Source organism: Fringilla coelebs (genome assembly GCF_963513975.1).
Source record: "Fringilla coelebs genome assembly, chromosome: 4".
Taxonomy (NCBI): domain Eukaryota; kingdom Metazoa; phylum Chordata; class Aves; order Passeriformes; family Fringillidae; genus Fringilla; species Fringilla coelebs.
Window position 1 is genome coordinate 17016459 of NC_140032.1, and position 18689 is coordinate 17035147.

Sequence of the window (18689 nt, forward strand, 5' to 3'; positions counted from 1 at the left end):
ATTTTTGCCTTACTAATACAAAAGTTACAGCTCTTCCTCTCGTTTCCTCCTGTTATTCATGGTCTTTGTTGTTCATCTTGGGACGTCCCAGTCTTGCTCTAGGACCATTCTTTGATTTCCAGTTCACATATTTACTGGCATGTATGAGAATAGCAGCTAGTTTTTGGGTGTTTTTTTGTTTTGTTTTGTTGGGGTTTTTTTTGTTTTGTTTTGTTTTGGTTTTTTGTCCACAAAATGTGATATAGAAACAGTTGTTAGAGTCAAATTACATGGATGCTTCTTTAGGTGATGAGGAGAGCCAGACTAATTTCTGCAGAGTGATGCTTGGAGTTGAATCTATCTCAGCTTGGAAATGAAGATCAAAAGTAAGGAAAAAAGTTGTCCAAAGGAGGGTAACAAAGATGGTGAAGGATCTTGAGGAGAAGCCATATGAGGAGAGGCTGAGGTCACTTGGCTTGCTCAGCCTGGAGAGGAGGAGGTTGAGGGGAGACCTCATTGCAGTTACGACTTCGTCTTGAGGGGAAGAGGAGGGCAGGCACTGATCTCTGCTCTGCCAGTGACAGGGCCAGGAACTGAACCCAGTGATCTTTGTGGGTCTCCTCCAACTCAGCATATCCTCTGAGTCTTTTTTAAAAAGTGTCTATTGTGTAAATTGCAACAGCAATAATACCACAGGGAAAAAGCCCTCTTTCCTCCAAGTAGCCGTTTTTTTGAAAAAGACAGAAAATATTAATAGAGTTCAATACAGATACTTAACTGTAAAAGTTAAAAAAATTATAACTAAACCAACTAACTGCTGTTCTAACTTTCCATTTTGTCCCTTGCTCACTGTCTTCCAGAGAAACATTGGATGATCTGTCTAATCTGACAGTAAAGTATTTTATATAAAGTACAAGTCCATAATTGCACCCCAAAAATAAAATATTTTTCATGTAGCTTTCTAAAATGTAGGAAAATGCAGGAAGCATTTCAGAAATCACTCAAAATTAAGTCCCCAGGAGAAATGCTAAATAAAAAATAATTTCAGCCTTAAATGCTGAATTTTTATAATGATTTTACAATAGATGATCACCTAACAAGGTAGTTTTAGAAAGCACGACTGTCACTGCAGTGTATAGGCTTCCAGGAAGGTTCAGCTATTATTCAAAATCATGCACTATCTTGCCATTGTGTTACTAAAATGGCAAAAAGCATCAAATAATCCAGACAAACAGAATATGTAGACATTAAGATCAAATGCTTCTGTTTACTTTTGATTTTGACAATGGTATTTCAGTATTTTATTTGAATAAACCAGATAAAAGTAATTTTAAGATCATTTTCTTGATCTAGTGATTGGTGAGTAATAACTACGGTTGCTGTCTTTACCAGCGAAGAGCACTGGGCTCAAAAAATAATAATAAGATACAGAAAGGAGATCCCATCACGTCTGTAAACTTTCCAGTTTTCTGTAATAATTTTGATCCCATTGTGCATGGACTAATTTAAATTAAATAAATACAATTAAAATAAAATAAAATTAAAATTCTACATATGAAATTAGATAGAACTATTTACCACCATTAAGTACAAGATTGAGGCATAAACAGCAAATAGGTCAAGGAAAATAAATCTGGTTATCATACATATTAAAGATGAAGGAGTGCTATTGGGCACTAATACAAATTTCATTTCAGGATATATGTATAGGAATGTAGAATGCAAATTATAGGAAATAATTATTGTACTGTGCATAGCAATAGTAAAGGATCAGCTGGAATACTGTGTTCAAGACTTCATTTCTCAAGATGGATATAATTGCTCAGAAAAAAATTCAAGGAGAACAAGAATCATAGAAAAGAAGACTGGGAAGGTTGAAGGCATTTGTGTGAAAGAAACTTGAGGGAGAGACAAAGTAAATTACTTTTAATAGGTAAAAGATTGTTGCAAAGGATAAATGATCAAATTATTTGCATTTTTCAGTGGGGTTACAATTATTTGCAGTAGAGCAAGTAAGTATTGTTAAAATCAGTTTATGTTTCCATTATCAAGTCATTCTAGATGGTATAGCACTTGAAAAGTATTTGAGGATGTCAGCATTTATAGAATGGTCAGTGGTTCTCTTTTTGATAGATAGAGTAAAGAAAAGTCTGTTTAGAATGAAGGAATAACTTTATTAATTTACAATGTTCCAGAGTATTTTATATGGTCCCCCTAAAAATCACATTAAGTCTGATTTTTAGAGATGATAACATCTTCTGAAATTCATGTTCCTTGTAGTTTAGTGTGATATACAAATGTTTTGTGTATATCCAAAAAACTTCCATCTTCTTTCAGTTTGGTTCCATGTTGAACCAAACTGTTGTACAACCATACCTTAAATTTACAACCCTCATTTCCCTTCTGGCTATCAATGAGAATGAACGGGAGGGAAGGATGAACAAACAGCTTTCTTTAATTTTCTAGGTTTTTTTGGTTTTTTTCTTAAACTTGTCTTTCAATAAGGCAATTCTGAAAAGCATTCTGGGTTTAGAATTGTGCTGAATTTAATTTCACAGTGATCTTGTCAGTCGTATCTTATCCTTCCTATTTAAGATTTCTAAAGAAAGGCTGGACAGACTCCCTTCCTTAATAATATGGCTCTATTAGAGCATATTAAGGGTCTGAGACTCATAATTTCCTTTTTCATTCCAAGAGAGGAAATAGGGAGTACTGGGTCAATGCAAGTATTGTTTGAAATGTAGATGGTCCCCTAACCTAGCTGCTGATAAAGCCTTGGCATACTGTACTGTAAGCCTTGATGCCTGTGCAGGAAAGAGTGCCCAGAGCCCAGCTAGTATTTGTCACTCATTGCATACCTTCTTACAGGGTTACAAGTCAGCATTTAATGCTGCCTTAAGCAATGTATGTGTGCCAGCTGTAGTGGTTTGAAGATAAATCATGGTGAGGGAAGTGTTTTTAAATTCATGGGAAGACCTGTGTGGTGGGTTTCATTCCCTATTCAAAAGAAGAGTAATTCTTTCATTCTTTTAAATAGTGTTCTGTGAGTACCTCCAGATGTCTGGCAGACTCTACCTGATATCCTTTAAAGAACAGAAGACTAATCTTCAGTGGTTTATATGTCCTTCTAAAGACTTTTATTTATAAGTTGCCATGGAATCCTCCTTTATTTTGTTTGAAAAATTAAAAACATCATTTTATATTCCTTTTCAGCTTTAGCTGTGTAAACTTTTGTGATCAGGTTTTGAAAATGTCTTATGTATGCCTAAGTTTAACTAATGAGAATGTTCATTCCCAGTAATGAGAATGTTCATTCGCAGGAATTACCAAAATTAGAAATGTCACTATATAAGGAATTGTTCTGCAGCTATCAGTTAAATATCAGATGTTCAGGGAAACCAGACTGATAAGTTCACATAATGTGGAGCATTCTGTATCAATCCCTGAATAATTTTTTTCTGAAATTGATGTAATTTTTTTTTTTTTTTTAGGCGACTAAATAACAATGAATTTTCGGTCCTGGAAGCTACTGGAATCTTTAAGAAACTTCCTCAGCTGCGTAAAATGTAAGTGCAAATTCAATGACCTAGTCTATTCAAATAGTGTATTAGCTCCTTGCTGTGACTCTCCACCTTTCTTAGTTCTAATCTACAAAAGATTCAGTTTATTCCAATCAAAAATCAAGAGTGGGTTTAAATTAATCCCTGAGGTAGGTCAGAGTTGGCAGCTCTCCTGTCTGGGGCTTGGCACTGCCAGCAGCCACTTCCCATGGTGTATAGCTCCAGCACCTTCGCAGCAGCATCCAGCCAGCTGGTCTCTTATGCAGCCACAGCAGGGAGCTCACAGGATAAGCTGCTTAGAAAAGATTCCAGTAATCTTTTGTAACTTCCTGTATTACTCTCTAACCAGACAATTTTGCCTCTTTCAGCACATTCAGGACATGCCATTGATTCTCTGCTTCATTAAGCGGTCATTAGGCGAGGGGAATATCAAAATTTAAATGACTGAGAAAAAGTGGTTTGATAGGTCATCCATGTAAGTCCATGTTAACAGTTAATGTTCTAAGAGTAGTTTATAATCTTACCAATTGCAAGTGTTGCTAAAAATAAGACTCTGAGAAGCTTTTCTTTAGCTTATGTAAAAGTAGATCATTTAGTTAGACTTTGTGAATCTATGCTCAATCATTTCAGAATTAAACCAAACATAAATAGAAGTGAAGAGCCATGCGAGTAAGAAGAGATTAGTAGTCGCCTAGTGACTACCATTTGTAACAGATCAGTATTAGTGATCAAAATCTTAAGGGAGCAATAGTATTGCTTCAGCTATTGTTAGCCTTAACCAGATCCTTGCTGGTGTGATCACAATTAGTTAAATATCTATTACTGATTTTTTTGATTAAAATATTTTTAAAAACCCAGTGATGTAAAATGAACTTGCCTTTGACCTCTCTACCTGAGTATGCATTACCACTTTGAAATGGGCTGCAATACTTAGAAAAAGAATGCAGCAATGTCTGGCACAACAGTGTTCTGGTGCTATGCAGTAGATGCCCTGTTTTCCTCAATCTTCAAGAACCTCAGATTAGCACTTTTACAGCTACAGTGTACTTTGGAAATGTCAAGTATGAATATGAAGCATCAGTGGACAAGGGAAGGGTTCCAGATGTCATTTGTCCTGACTTCTGTAAAGCCTTTGACATGGGTCCCCACAACATCCTTCTCTATAAACTGGGGAGAGGTGGATTTGGTGGGCAGATTTAGGTGGATAGGAAATTATTTGAACAGCAGCATCCAGAGAGTAATGGTCAGTGGCTCAGAGTCCCAAAGGCATCAGTGACAAATGGTGTCCCTTAAAGACCTGTATTTAATGTCCTCACCAATATATAGTGAAAGTTGTCCCTGCCTACAGCAGAGGAATTGGAACTAGATAATATTTAAGGTCTTTTCCAACGCAAGACATTCTATGATTGCAGGATTCTATGAAATAAATGAACTGCTTGATGTGTCATACATGTACATACATGCACACACATTTATGCATATATCAGATCTTCATATTTACCAATATTTCTTTTAAGTTGAGGAGGTGTTCAAGACAAAAGGGGAAAAAAAGGAGGAATATTAATCAGTCTTGGTGTAGCTGTCTGTTGGAACTCCCAAAGGCATTAAAATCTGGTTAATTGAAAAGGGAGAAAATGAAAAAATATTAATGAAGAGTTAACTATTTTAATAATACTGCTCCATAACTTCCTAATACAGTTATCACTTGTTACAACAGTCTTCCATTGAGAGAATAATACAGTGACTGCTTAAGCATCACTGGAAGCATACTGATGTTGCAATATGAGTGAATTCTATATTTCTGTGAAGCTCATATTTCTTCTGGAGGCTCAAAATAGGTGCAAAGATCTTTCTGCACAGATGACGTTGAAAAATTGAGGCCAAAATGTTTCATTGATTTGATGCTTCATCAGTAATGAAGCATGTGTATGCACTGCAACATTGATTAGCTATGCAACATTAATATTTCAAATATCCGCATGAAGAGGGTGAAGTAGTATCCATGTTACAGCAAGGACAAAAAAGTTTTTAGGAAGTGGAGGGCTTGACATGGATGAACCATTTGGGATTAAAAATAATGAGTTTCTTGCTTCCAGTCTTCCACAGCACCTAGCAGACTGAACAGCTGTACTGTGAAACCAAATGAAAGCGGTAATTGTGGATGTTGTATACTTAGACTTTAGTTAAGCCTTTGACACCATTTCCCTCAGCATTCTCTTGGTTTAACTGGCTGTTCATGGCTTGGACAGACATACAGTTCACTGGGAAAAAGAATGGCTGGATGGCTGGGCCCAGAGGGTGGTGACTGAAGTTAAATCCGGTCGGCAGACAGTCACAAGTGGTGTTCCCTAGGGCTCAGTATGAGTTGTGTTTAATATGTGTTTTGATTATTTGGATGAGAGGATTAAATTCACTCTCCACAAGTTTGCAAATGACACCATGTTGGGTGGGAGTGTTGATCTGCTGGAGGGCAGGTAGGCTCTGCAGAGGGATCTGGACTGGCTGGATAGATGGGCTAAGGCCAGTGGTATGAGATTCAGTGAGCCCAAGTGCCAGGTCCTACACTGACATAACATCCCCAGGCAGTGCTCAGACTTGGGGAAGAGTGGCTGGAAAGCTGCCCAGCAGAAAAGGACCTGGGCATGCTGGTCAATGGCCAGATGAGCATGAATCAGCATGTGCCTAGGTGGCCAAGAAGACAAATGGTACCTGGCCTGTGTCAGCAGTAGTGTGGCCAGTGGGACCAGGGCAGTGACTGTCCCTCAGTGCTTGGCATTGGTGGGGGCACATCTTGCATAGTTTGTTCAGTTTTGGATTCTTGTCTATCAAAAAGACATTGAGGTGCTGGAAAGAGTCCAGAGAAGGGTAACAAAGCTGCTGGAGGGTATGGAGCCCGAGTGTGATGAGGAGCAGCTAAGGAAATGGGTTGTTTAGCCTGGAGAAATGTTCACTGGGGACCTTATCGGTCTTCACACATATCTGAAAGGAGGTTAGAGTGCGGTGGGGGTTGTCCTTTTTTCCCAGGTGACAAGTGACAAGATGAGAGGAAATGATGTCAAATCACAGCAGAGGAGGTTTGGTTTGGTTTCTCCATGGCTGTCAAACAGCGGAACAAGTCACCCAGGAAAGTGGTGGTGTAGCCATCCCTGGAGAAATTTAAAAGACTTCTGGATACATTTTTGTAATGGACTTTGCAGTACTGGATTAGATGCTTGGACTTGATGATATGAAGGTCCTATCCCACCTAACTGATGGCATGATTGTATACTTCATCACAGGCAAGGTGTAGGTTACGTTTCAGCAAGTCTAGAGAGAGTTGTCAGCACTTAGGATTAAGCCACAGCTTCCTGGGTTTTTTCCCTAACAAATATTATCTTTCTCATTTTGAATGGATTAAACACCGTTCTAGAAATTGCATCAAATAATTGATTTTCTTCCCAACACCATTAATTCCATCAAATAGTCTTTAGCTTTACTGCCATTCACTTTGTCTCAGAGAGCTTTTAAGACCTTTTTAAAAATCAGTAGTGTATTATAACACTATTTAATGTGTAGCTATGTACTTCTGTAATATGTGTAAATAATTATATGAAACAAAACAGAAGGGCGCTAATATGAAAAATATTTAAGAAAATATGTGCTGTTGCATATGTTTGCTTTTGTGTATATATAGTACAGATACTACACATTTGGGATGCAATTTCCATATTTCAACTAAAATTGTAAACACTAAGTGTTTTGGCAACATTTTAGGTCATTTTCCTCACATTTTGATCCACTTTGAAGGCAAATTGCAGATACATGCAATTATCTTGCTTATAAACCCTCCTCTCTAACTAATGTCATAAATTATTAACATTTCATGTACTGTTTATATTCACACATTTCCTTTACATATGTTGCTGTTTATACTGTTTTCTTATATTTTTCTATCAAGATACAATAAATCAGAGGTTAGCTGTGCTGTACTCATACAGTATAATTTTGTATTTAATTCGTCTAAAAATGCTACAGAGGCTGGAGACCTGAAAAAATATACTTACTGATGAGATTTAAAATTAGGAAAATATGTTCTTATGTGGCAGCAGCATAGTTTGGGTAATTGCCATTATTTAAAAACCATCTTCCAAAGGTTACTTTAAAAATCTTTGCTTCCTTAATTAGAAGGGCATTGAATTTTTTTTACCTGTTTGAAGTCAAATGATGTATTTATATTTTGTTCTTTTACACAATGACTTGGCCATTGCATCAAGATTACATTTGATGATTTTGGAGGTCTTTTCCAAGCTTAGTGGAAAACTAAGATTCTAAGTCTTTCTTGGAATTTATTCAGAGTGCAGCATTTAGCAGTTAATTTAGGACATTTATAAAAGAAAATCCTCTCAGTTCTTGTCTGTTTGTGTTAATGTGTAATAGAAACCTGAGCAATAACAAGATTACAGATATAGAAGAAGGAGCATTTGATGGAGCCTCTGGTGTGAATGAACTATTGCTCACAAGCAATCGCTTGGAAAGTGTTCAACACAAAATGTTCAAAGGACTAGAAAGTCTCAAAACACTGTAAGTATATTTATTTGTGTGTTTTTATTTTCCTTTTCTCACAGGTATTTTTGAGAATAATGTTGTATCTGTCCTAAAAAAATTATTTTGGAGAATTTGCTATGGATTATTTAGGCATATTTTGGTTTTTATTCCTATTTTACTAGAAGCTATACATTATACTAATTTATTAATTATTAATTATGGGTATACTGGGTCCTCTAAAGCGATGAAGCAGTTGAGAATGGGTAAACATCCAACTTCAGAAATGGAAATGGGAATAATCATCAAAGTAACAGAATTTTGCATGGGAATTACACATTTTATGTAATGGAGTCTGATTCATTTCAGCTCAACCATTACTGGGAATTTTGCTGGAGGAAGAAATTGTTCTGGTGTGTATTGAAATGTGGGAAATTATTCTCTCCTAAGTAATTTTTTTGTCATTTCAACAGTGAAGGAAAGATTAAAAGCACTATAGCTTGAACTCATTTCATTCTTTCCATGAAGCAGTTTAGTTCTTTCCACTCAAAAAATATGTTTATACAATCTACAGCATCTTGGCCTTCTTCAGAGAGCCTGTCCTTCTGATCTGCAGACCAGAGCCAAGATTAAATAGTCTTTGGGGTTTCAGCTGTCCATAGACATTAGGTATTTGAAATAAATCACGTCTACAGTTTCTAACCTTGCACTTAAAGCTGCTAAAATTGTTTAAAGCAGCTAGTCCTAGACAAGAGCAAGGGGGGAAATTACCATCTTTTGGTGGACAGAGAGGAGAACAACAGACTTCAAAGCTCTTAAGTTTTATAGAAATTTGAGAGATTTTAGAATAGCTTAGGATTCTGAAATGTGTACTGCCTTAGAGTCATGCTGAGGAGGAATGCTGATTTCATTTGAATGAAATGCTTTTGAATGCAGTAGAAGTGGTTTCTAGAATCTGTCTGAAGTAAAATGAAGTGAAAGCCACCTCAAGAAGAGGTAAGCTGGTACAAGCCTCTACTCTATATAAATAGCAGTTCTGGAGTCACCATCCTTTGAAACATGAAGAAAGGGCTGTTGTGTTTTTTGATTTGGGGAATTTCAATCAGTTTCATTACTTGTCAATTAAAAATTCATAGTTACTGCTGCTGATATTGAAAGAAAAAGATAAAAAAACCTGAACACTTAGGGGAAACTGGAGCAGGTTACCCAAAGAGGTTGTGGGGTCTCATCTGGAGGTACTCAGAAGCCATCTGGATGCAATCCTGAGTAACTCTCTAGGGAAAAGCTCTAAGGAGCCCTGCTTGAGCAGGGTTGTACCAGATGATCTCCAGTGGTCCTTTCCAACCTTACCCATTCTGTGATTCTATGAAACACCCCTTGCCTCTCTGAAAGCTACCCGCCCACCCACCTTTGTCTTCCAGCCTGCTCTGCACACGCTGCACTCAGTCTCTTCAGAGGGGACAGACAGCACTGGTGAGGACTGGAAAGGGGTCTCTGCACTGGTGGTCTCTTTGCTGGCAGCAGCCCCTTTGTGGTCATACCTCTCGGGCACTTCAGCAGCCACTTCAGCCCTGGTCCCTGCCCAGGCTAAGCTGAAAAATGCTGATCCTTTTTTCTCAGGATGCTGAGGAGCAACAGGGTGAGCTGTGTGGGAAATGACAGCTTCACAGGACTGAGCTCTGTCCGCCTGCTCTCGCTGTATGACAACCAGATCACCACCGTGGCACCCGGCTCCTTCGACACGCTGCATTCGCTCTCCACGCTGTGAGTCACGCTCGTCTTCTACCGTAACCACTTTTACATCTCTGACCTTTGGGGGGCATTTCCCCTAAAACTTTGATGTGTGATTTCACAGCACTTAGTAAAGTTCAGGGATAAAATTGTTTCATAGAGGCAGTTTTGAGAAATTCAGTTTTCTGGACCATCCTGGGCACATGAAGAGTATATTTTCATGGTACTCTTTGATACAGCGTTAGACTGGTTTCCAGAAGTGTCTAAGAATGCAGGAAGAACATCCTGCTCACACCCCTCATGGCAGCCCGCTTATCTAAACCAGGGTAGAAATCCACATTTTGGGTAGGCAGCCCACAATCACAGCTGGTTAGATGTTGTCTGTCCTTCTGCCCTGTGCCACCCAATTACTATCTTCAATTTTCTTGGCCTGCTGAGAATCTTAATTTATATGTGTTTTATAAGGAAGCTTCAGTCTCGTTTTTTATAAAAAGAAGCATTCTTTTTAAAATTTAAATGTGATGTGATTTAAGGGAATTTAAAAGAGTAAGCAAAGGTGCCACTCAGTTTCATGAAGAAGTGCTGGTTGTAGGTAGCATCATTCAGGAAAATACTTAATCTCCCTTTTACAAGAAAAGTGACACTTTGCGCCCAGTTACTAATTTTGCGTATTAAGGATGACATGTTTATAAATAATGGAATTGTCAATATGTTTGTGCTGCAATAAGGAGATGCCAAAAGTACTGAGGCTTTTAGAAGTAAATTCATTTTTGTAACTGGCATGTAATCAGCTTAGCTGTCACTTCAGAAAGGAAATTTATTCTCTGGAACAAATAAAAGATGGAAATCTTGAGATGATAAATTAATGGAATGCCTGTTGTCAGGTTAAAGCTAATAATGTAAAGTAATCAGCCTCCATCTCTATATGGAATTATTGTGGTATTGGTACAGAGTGGCTTGACAGGAAGTCAGGTCTTGGACGGTTTTAAATTATTTCTAAACAAGTTGTATCAAGATTCACCGCACAGAGCCTAAATTACACCTTTCACTTATGGTTTACACACATTATTGTTTGAAGAACAGTGCTTAAAGTAAGTTTTTTTGAAAATAGAAGTAGAATCCTTAGGATGAAAGGATGGTGTCATCTGAGATAAACTTTCCTGTGGTTCTCAGAAACCTCTTGGCCAATCCCTTCAACTGCAACTGCCACCTGGCATGGCTTGGAGACTGGCTAAGGAAGAAACGCATTGTGACGGGGAACCCTCGCTGCCAGAAACCCTACTTCCTCAAGGAGATTCCCATCCAGGATGTAGCAATTCAGGATTTCACATGTGATGATGGTAAGGAAATTAACTTTTGAACATTTTATAATTTCAGCTTTCATATAGATGGCTGTATGAATCCCATAGATCCCAAAGTATTGCACTTTAAAGCCCTTCATGCTCAGTTTCTGCCAGTTTAAAAATTTTCCACACGATTTTCAGTGATCAGCAAGCATGGGCTGATGTATATATGCCTTCAAAAGTTTTCCTTGCCTATCTTCAGTACTGTAATTAATAATTTAGAAATAGTGTAAAAAAATCGATCAAATGTTGTTGTACAGATAAGAATATTTTCAAACACCGAGGCTTGAATCAAGCACACTTTCAGGTTACTTGATCAAATAACATGACATGTTATAACTTGTGGCTTCATTAACTCTTAATTAAAAGAAATGCTGCTATCTTGCATCTCTCACACATACTTCCATTTACTGCATTACTGGTTTGTTAATCTTCAAGGCTGTATATTTTTTTAAGAGGCTGGTATTATACGTTTTTGAGTTTATTGTCTTTCATTTCAGGATTTATTCTTTCTTTAATGATTTTTTTTTCCATATAATAGCATTCTTACCTAGTAAAACAGCATTGTACTAGGTAAAGCACCACCTGAAATGGAAGTTCTTGGAATGATGATTTACATAGATGATCTAAATTTTTTTCCTTACCTTGAGATATTATAATGCTGAAATATCAGCTTGTCCTGAAGAAAATCCAGGTGGGCTATTACTGCTAATACTGAGGAGACATTTATTAGCAATCTTAGCATCTGTTTGTTTTTATTAACCAGGAAATGATGACAATAGTTGTTCTCCCCTGGCCCGCTGCCCTGCAGAATGCACTTGTCTGGACACAGTAGTTCGCTGCAGCAACAAAGGTCTAAAAGCTTTGCCTAAAGGCATCCCAAAAGATGTTACTGAACTGTAAGTGGCATGCTTTTTTTCACTTTTATGAAAATTAATGTCAGATTTTTACTGTCAGTGTCAAGAATGAGGGGAAAAGAAAATGAAGAATTGACTTTAGTAGATGAGTTGAAATTTGTTAATCCACTGCTTTATAAGGACTTTCACATTATCTTGAGAAACCGGAGGTTAATTGAATTAGCAATGCTTGGTAAGTCCCAAACCATTCTTAAGAACTATCTGTTACTGAAAAGCTTTAAAAACATGTGTGTATAAAATTGTAATCACTCTCAGATTTTATATCCCCACCACTGAATCATTGTATAACTGTATGGATATCATGTTGCAATGGGTTAAATTAAGGGCAACAGTGAATCTGATTAATCTCTGGTCATTGGTTAGAAAGGAATGAAGTTCAATGAAAAAGCAAAAAGAAAACAATAATATGAATCAGTTTTCATAATGAACATGTTTTTTATACTTCCAAATCAATACTTTTTACTTCTAAATCAAGCACCTTAATCCTCTCAAACAATGGCCTTCATCTGTGTTGAGGAGTTAAAAACACCTAGACAATGGCCTTAGGGTACTGAGGGAGTGAAGTAGGAAAGCTGCTCTCCTGCATTTGTTGCATGTCTAATAAGAGAGTCTTGTGAGTAAAATGGTACTAAGGGAGTGAAGGAGGAAAGCTGCTCTCCCGGATTTGTTGCATGTCTAATAAGAGAGTCTTGTGAGTAAAATGGCTTCTGGTGTCTGCCTTGGCAACAGTGGCCATAAAGCAGTCGAGTTTAAAATCTCTGTCGACAGGAGGAAAAGTGCCAGCAAAACTTCAACTCTGAATATGAGGAGAGGGAGACTTCGGGCTGCTCAGGGAGCTAGTAAAGTGTCCATGGGAAATGCTTTGGAAGGTACTGGGTGCATCAGTGCTGGTCACTCTCTAAGTACCACCTGTGAAGAGCTAAAGAGCAAGCAATTAGAAAATGTCAGAAGCCAAGCAGGTGAGGCAGAAGGCCAGCTCAGCTAAGCAGGGATCTTCTGGAGCTAAGGGAAGAATAAAAAGTGTACATCCAGTGGGTGACATGAGAGGAATAGAGGTGCTGCTTGTTTTTGTGGGAAGAAAATTGGCCCAATTAGAGCTGAAGCTGGCCAGTACTGCTGGGGACAATAGAAGAAAGAACCTTTAAAAATATCTTAATAGCAAAAGGCAGCCCAGAAATAACACAGGTCCATTTTTCAGTGAATATGGTCACCTCACAAGCAGGGACATCGACAAAGCAGAGATGTTTAATGCTTTCTTCACTTAGGTCTTCAATACCCATGATCAGCTCTGAGGGTCCCAGTGCCCTGAGCTGAAGGACCATGACTGTGAGAATGATTAACACCCAGCCAACCCCAAACTTGCACAGGGTTTTCTGCTTCTTCTGGCTTTCTCTAAGTCTATGGGGCCTGATGAAATTAATCAAAAAATATTCAAAGAGATGGCTGGTGCCATTACAAGGCCTCTCAATGATTTCTCTCTGTTCTTGGTAATCTAGAGAGGTCCCAGTCAACTGGAAGCTGACAAATGTCCCAATTTTTGAGAAGGGCAAGAAGGTTGACTGTGGTAACTACGAACCAGTCACTTTCACATCAGTGTAAAGTTAAATTATGCCAAAAAAGGATTCTTCTTCAGAGGGAGGTCAGAGCAGTGGTCACAGCACCAAGCCTGCTGGAGTCCAAGAAGTGTTTGGGCAATGCTCTCAGTCACATGGAGTTACTCTAGGGGCTGTCCTGAGCAGAGCCAGGAGTTGGACTCCATCCTGAGGTGCATTAGGGAAAAGTGTAACCAGCAGGTCAAAGGAAGTGATCCTCCTGCACTGTTCAACCCCTGTGAAGCCAGTTCCAGAGTATTGTGTTCAGTCCTGGTCTCCACAGTTCAAGAAACACAAGGAGTTACTGGAGAGGGTCCAGAGGAGGCAAAAAAGGTGATGAGGGGCTGAGAATCTCTCCTCAGGTGAGGAGGGACTGGTTAGTCTGAGAACACTGAGAAGGGATCCCATCAATAGATACAAATATCTCAAAGGCTGGTGTCAACAGGATGGTGCCCAGCAACAGGACAAGGACTAATGGCCATAAACTCAGCCACAAGAAGCTGCACCTCAACGTGAGGAAGAACTTCTTTACACTGAGGGTGTCAGAGCACTGGAAAAGGGTGCCCAGGGAGTTGGGGAGTCTTCTCTGCAGACATTCAAAATCCACCTGGATGTGTTCCTGTGTGACCTGCTATAGGTAACCCTGTCTTGTCAGGGGATTTGGACTGGATGATCTCCAGAGGTCCCGTGCAGTGATTCTGTGATCCTTCCAGCTGAGGATATTCTGTGATGCAGAGATTAGGATAGCTTAGTGGTATTGCAAAAATACTGGTTTTAATAGAATGTTGTCTTTTTCATATGGGCAGTTTTTTAAAATCTGGGCTATTTTATTGACCTATGGAAACATTTTTTCTGTGAGAAAAATTGTTAAGATTGCATTTTATGAAAGATACTATTTGAATATGCAGGTGGACAGTAACATAAATATAAAAAAGAGCTTGCTACCTTAGGTATTGTTTGAAGGTATTAACTGAATAAGCTATTCATAAGACCATACAAGCAAACTTTTATGCATTATGAAAGGGAAAATATGAACCTAAAAATTTAGATATTAGTTTGTTTTGATTCTTGATCAAATAGGTCATAATATTGAAAGAAATAGGAAGAAAAATGTTGCTTTGTGTTACATATGGCAGGTATTTAATAATGTTTCATAATGGCTGGTTAATGTAGTGCTTGTCCAGAAAACATCATAACTATGTTTTGTAACTACAAAATTCTACTGTTTTACAATTTGATATTATACAGAAGATTCTGAGATGCCCACCGGTGCCTGCTAGCATCTAAAAGTCTTTAGCCATTGATAAATTGAAATTATTAAGATCTCAAATCATCACACGGTTATCGGTATATAAACCTGTAGCTTCATTACATTTTGAGTTTGGTGGTTTATTTTTTTTTCCTCAAAGAGAAGATGACTTTCTTGAATACAGTTTGGTGTAAATACAATTTGGCAATATAAGGTCATCAATGCAATGTAAAGCAAAGCAGCTAAAGAGAGATGCTTTTGGAATTGCAAGTGGACCCCTGTGACTGAAAGTTCATTTGTTTCCAATTTTGTATGCTTTAGTGTCTAAGCATGCAATTCAGCATATTTTTCAAAAGAATAATGGAAGTGGTTCCTGTTAACAGTTGTACACTGATTGAATCTTCTTGCTTATTAGCATGCATGGCTCTTCTAAGACATACTCTTCATGTGTTTTATAAAATATCTTAATAGTTGCTTCATTTGAACAAGAAGGAATTTTTATCAGGCAAGTGGATACTTGTAGTACTTAAGTTCTAATGAAGCTTAGTAATGTATCTGTTGATAAAAGAATATCCTCAGAATACTTACTTCTTCAAAAATTTTAAAATTTGGGGGTTTTTTTTAATAATTAATTACATAAGTCCATGCTCTATTCACCATCATTATTACCATAGTGTAAGCATAAATTTTGTCAAGACACATTTTGGATTTGGCAAGCAGCCCTAGAAAGTCATAGTCCAAACAAAAAAAAAAAAAAGGAAGAAAGAAAGACAGCCTTTTGATTAGATGAGGATATTTTTTGTGTGTCATTTAACTGTGTTTCAGTTTCCGAAGATGCTACAGCATACGTAAAGATACTAAGCTCAAAATAAAACTACAAATGTCTCTATTAAAGACTGCTGTTAGCTCAGGCACATTGCAAGTATTTGGATGGCAGAAATATCTTCTTTGTATAGGGATAATGAGGGTGTAGTTTCCACTTGGATTCCAGGAAACATAAGTAATACCACCATCAGGAAAGTCATTTTCCCCAGCTGAGAAACCGAGAACCTTTAATCTTCTTGCCACTATCTGCTTCATTTCAAACCATCAGGTGAATTCAGCACTTCCTATAATCTCTGAACTACTTGCCCTGGTTACATGAGGAACCCTTCCACTTGTAGTTTGTCATGTCTGGCTGCACACTGGAAGCTTTTTAGGCAGGGCTTGTTACCTTCCTCTGCCTGTAACGCCGGCGCCGTACGGTTTGATAACTCTGAGGATGAGAAGGTCTCTTATGGAGAATTATGAGCATGGAGGAAGAGTGAGCAATGTAATACAGGAGCTGTGAACCTACTGAGAGGGGGAAAAAAATCTTACTTTTCTAGAGAAGAGTAATTGGTTACTGTCTTCAGTCACTAACATACTTCACAGGAATAGGACTGTAGCATGGTATACTGATGTATCGTGAAATTTACAGGGATAAATTAAGAAAGGTGACCTGAACCACAGGCATGACAAATGAATTTGCTGTTAGAGATAAAACCAGACCTGTTTGCAGTGTAAAGGACTACCTGTGCAGTGCCAGAGTCTGTTTCTTTTTATGATAGCTAAAAATCCGCACTTAATGTGATTTGTGGAAATCAGATTTACCTTTCCTCTGGAGGTGTGTGGGAAATGGAGATGATAAAGACCTCATTTTGCAGTCATTTTGAAATAATAGAAACTATAATGCAAGGAATATTTTTTATTGTGTTACTTCATACAGTAGCATTTGGATCTTAGGCTACAGATCCTCAGTTGTATCTCTAAAAACCAAAATTTGGAAGCAAGTTTTCTTTTAAAATGGAACAGTATGCATTCATTTGCTATTAACTTTACTGTTGGATTCTGACATTAGTGGATGAAGATGCTCCTGTTTTAATGAAACATATCATGTTCTTTGTTTTATTTTTCTGGTTTAGTTATTTGGATGGAAATCAGTTTACCCTAGTTCCAAAAGAGCTTTCCAACTACAAGCATTTGACACTCATGTAAGTAATTTAAAGCAGTGTTCTCTACTGGAAGTAAAAGCAAAACAAAATACCTTACTCAATTATACCTGCATTTATTTGTAAGAAAAAGCCTGTAAAATGTATCATATCTTTCAGAAAATACCCAACCATTTTTTAAAACTGAGGATTTTTTATTCTACTTATCACATCCTACAGATAATATACTCGGTCACCTTTTATGAGCATGGGTATTTTATTCCAGTGATTACATCACAAAATAACAAAGCAAAAATTATAGTTGACCTGAAAAGAGATATAAGATCTTTTAAAGTCATGGTAATTGTTTCTCCCACAGTATATGGTTTTCCTGACTGGAAGGGAGAGCTTGTCTAAAATGCCTTGCTGCCAACTCTATTGCTGACTCACTATGTGATTTTAGGCAAAACTCCTGTTGCTCTAAAATTTGTTACCGCTACCTCATGGGTGATTTGAATATGATTTCTATACCTTTTAGTGTACAGTGAGAAAAAACAGGAAGACTTTAGATGTAAATGCCTGTAATTCCAGCTGTAATTCCATGGTCTTTGTTAGGGCTATAAAAATTTATACCAGCTGAGGCTGAACTGTGTTACATTCTGAAAGCAGTTTGTGGTTTAATTATAATCAGACTGAAAAGTGAGGGAGAAACAGAATCCCTTAAATTTCATTTTTCACTGGGTTTACCACAATTCAAAAACAAGAACTTGATTTCCTTTATTTACTTCATGTTAGACAAAAGAAGTCACAGTCACAAATTTTTTAAAATCCATACTTTCAAAACTTTTTGTATTTTTCAAATAATATTATGAAAAAAAACCCTAACAATATTTTCAAGTCTATCCTGTAGACTGTGTAGAACTTGTAGGAAATCTTTGTAAATAGTCTAGAGAAGTTAGGAATTGATGAATTGCAAATGAGTATTAACAGTCTCCATTTATGAGACCTGCAGGGCACGTTATTTTAAAGTCTTCTGTATGTTTACTCATACTGCTGTTATGTAGTTGAGAATGTTCCTCAGCTGTGTTTGGAAAAAGAAACCACTGTACATAATCCTGTGGTCAAAAAAAGAATTACATAGAAGTCTCCTGAGTTCCATATTAACAAAGAAAGTTGTTTATTTTTATCTTTCTCTTTTGAATGTATTTCTCTGTTCTAGTTGCCTAATATGTTTATTATGAGTCAGTCATCTTTAATGCTCTCATGAAAATTTCAAGTGGGGAAATATGTATATTGCATAGCTATTCCACAGTGCTCTTAAGTTAACATAACAAGGTTCCCTCAAAAAACAAGGACAGTATTTCACCAAAAGATACATGAAACAATACTGAAATAGTCAACATAAAATGAGAAATAAAGCACAATATGAGAATAAAGAGCAGACAGTATTCACATTTAATGCAGCATCTTTGGAGCTACCAGCATACCACTACAGCTTCCATCATAATTGTGTTTAAGATTTTATTCATTAGAATTTTGAATAAAGAAGACATTAAGGCTTTTACTGTAAATCTAAGTTCCTTATAATAATAGCTCTGGGCTTTGATGTCTTCATCATGTAAGTGTTACGTAGAGTATTAAATGATATTTACTTAGGTGTCATGAGGGACATGACTAGAATGACTTCCACTTTAAAACATTACTTTATTTTTGTGCTTGAGTTCATGAAGGATTGCATTATTAACTTGGTAGCATGATGAGCATTGCTATTGTATTAGAATGCATTGTGCTGCTTTTTCATCTGTGTTGAAATAGAAATGCTTTTTTATTCAACAAGCTAGGCACTTG

At 37.3% G+C, this 18689-nt stretch overlaps 1 protein-coding gene across 2 annotated transcripts in view; it reads left to right on the top strand.

Moving 5' to 3' along the window:
- Window positions 1-18689, top strand: part of SLIT2 (slit guidance ligand 2) — a gene marked incomplete at its 5' end in the record, with an annotated part of 255849 nt that overhangs the window by 193829 nt on the left and 43331 nt on the right. For both annotated transcript variants that reach the window (XM_084203836.1, XM_084203837.1), the window contains 6 exons: window positions 3471-3545; window positions 7956-8099; window positions 9681-9824; window positions 10965-11131; window positions 11901-12033; window positions 16836-16904. In XM_084203836.1, coding sequence (XP_084059962.1) covers window positions 3471-3545; window positions 7956-8099; window positions 9681-9824; window positions 10965-11131; window positions 11901-12033; window positions 16836-16904 — 732 coding nt within the window. The remainder of the gene's footprint in view (window positions 1-3470; window positions 3546-7955; window positions 8100-9680; window positions 9825-10964; window positions 11132-11900; window positions 12034-16835; window positions 16905-18689) is intronic.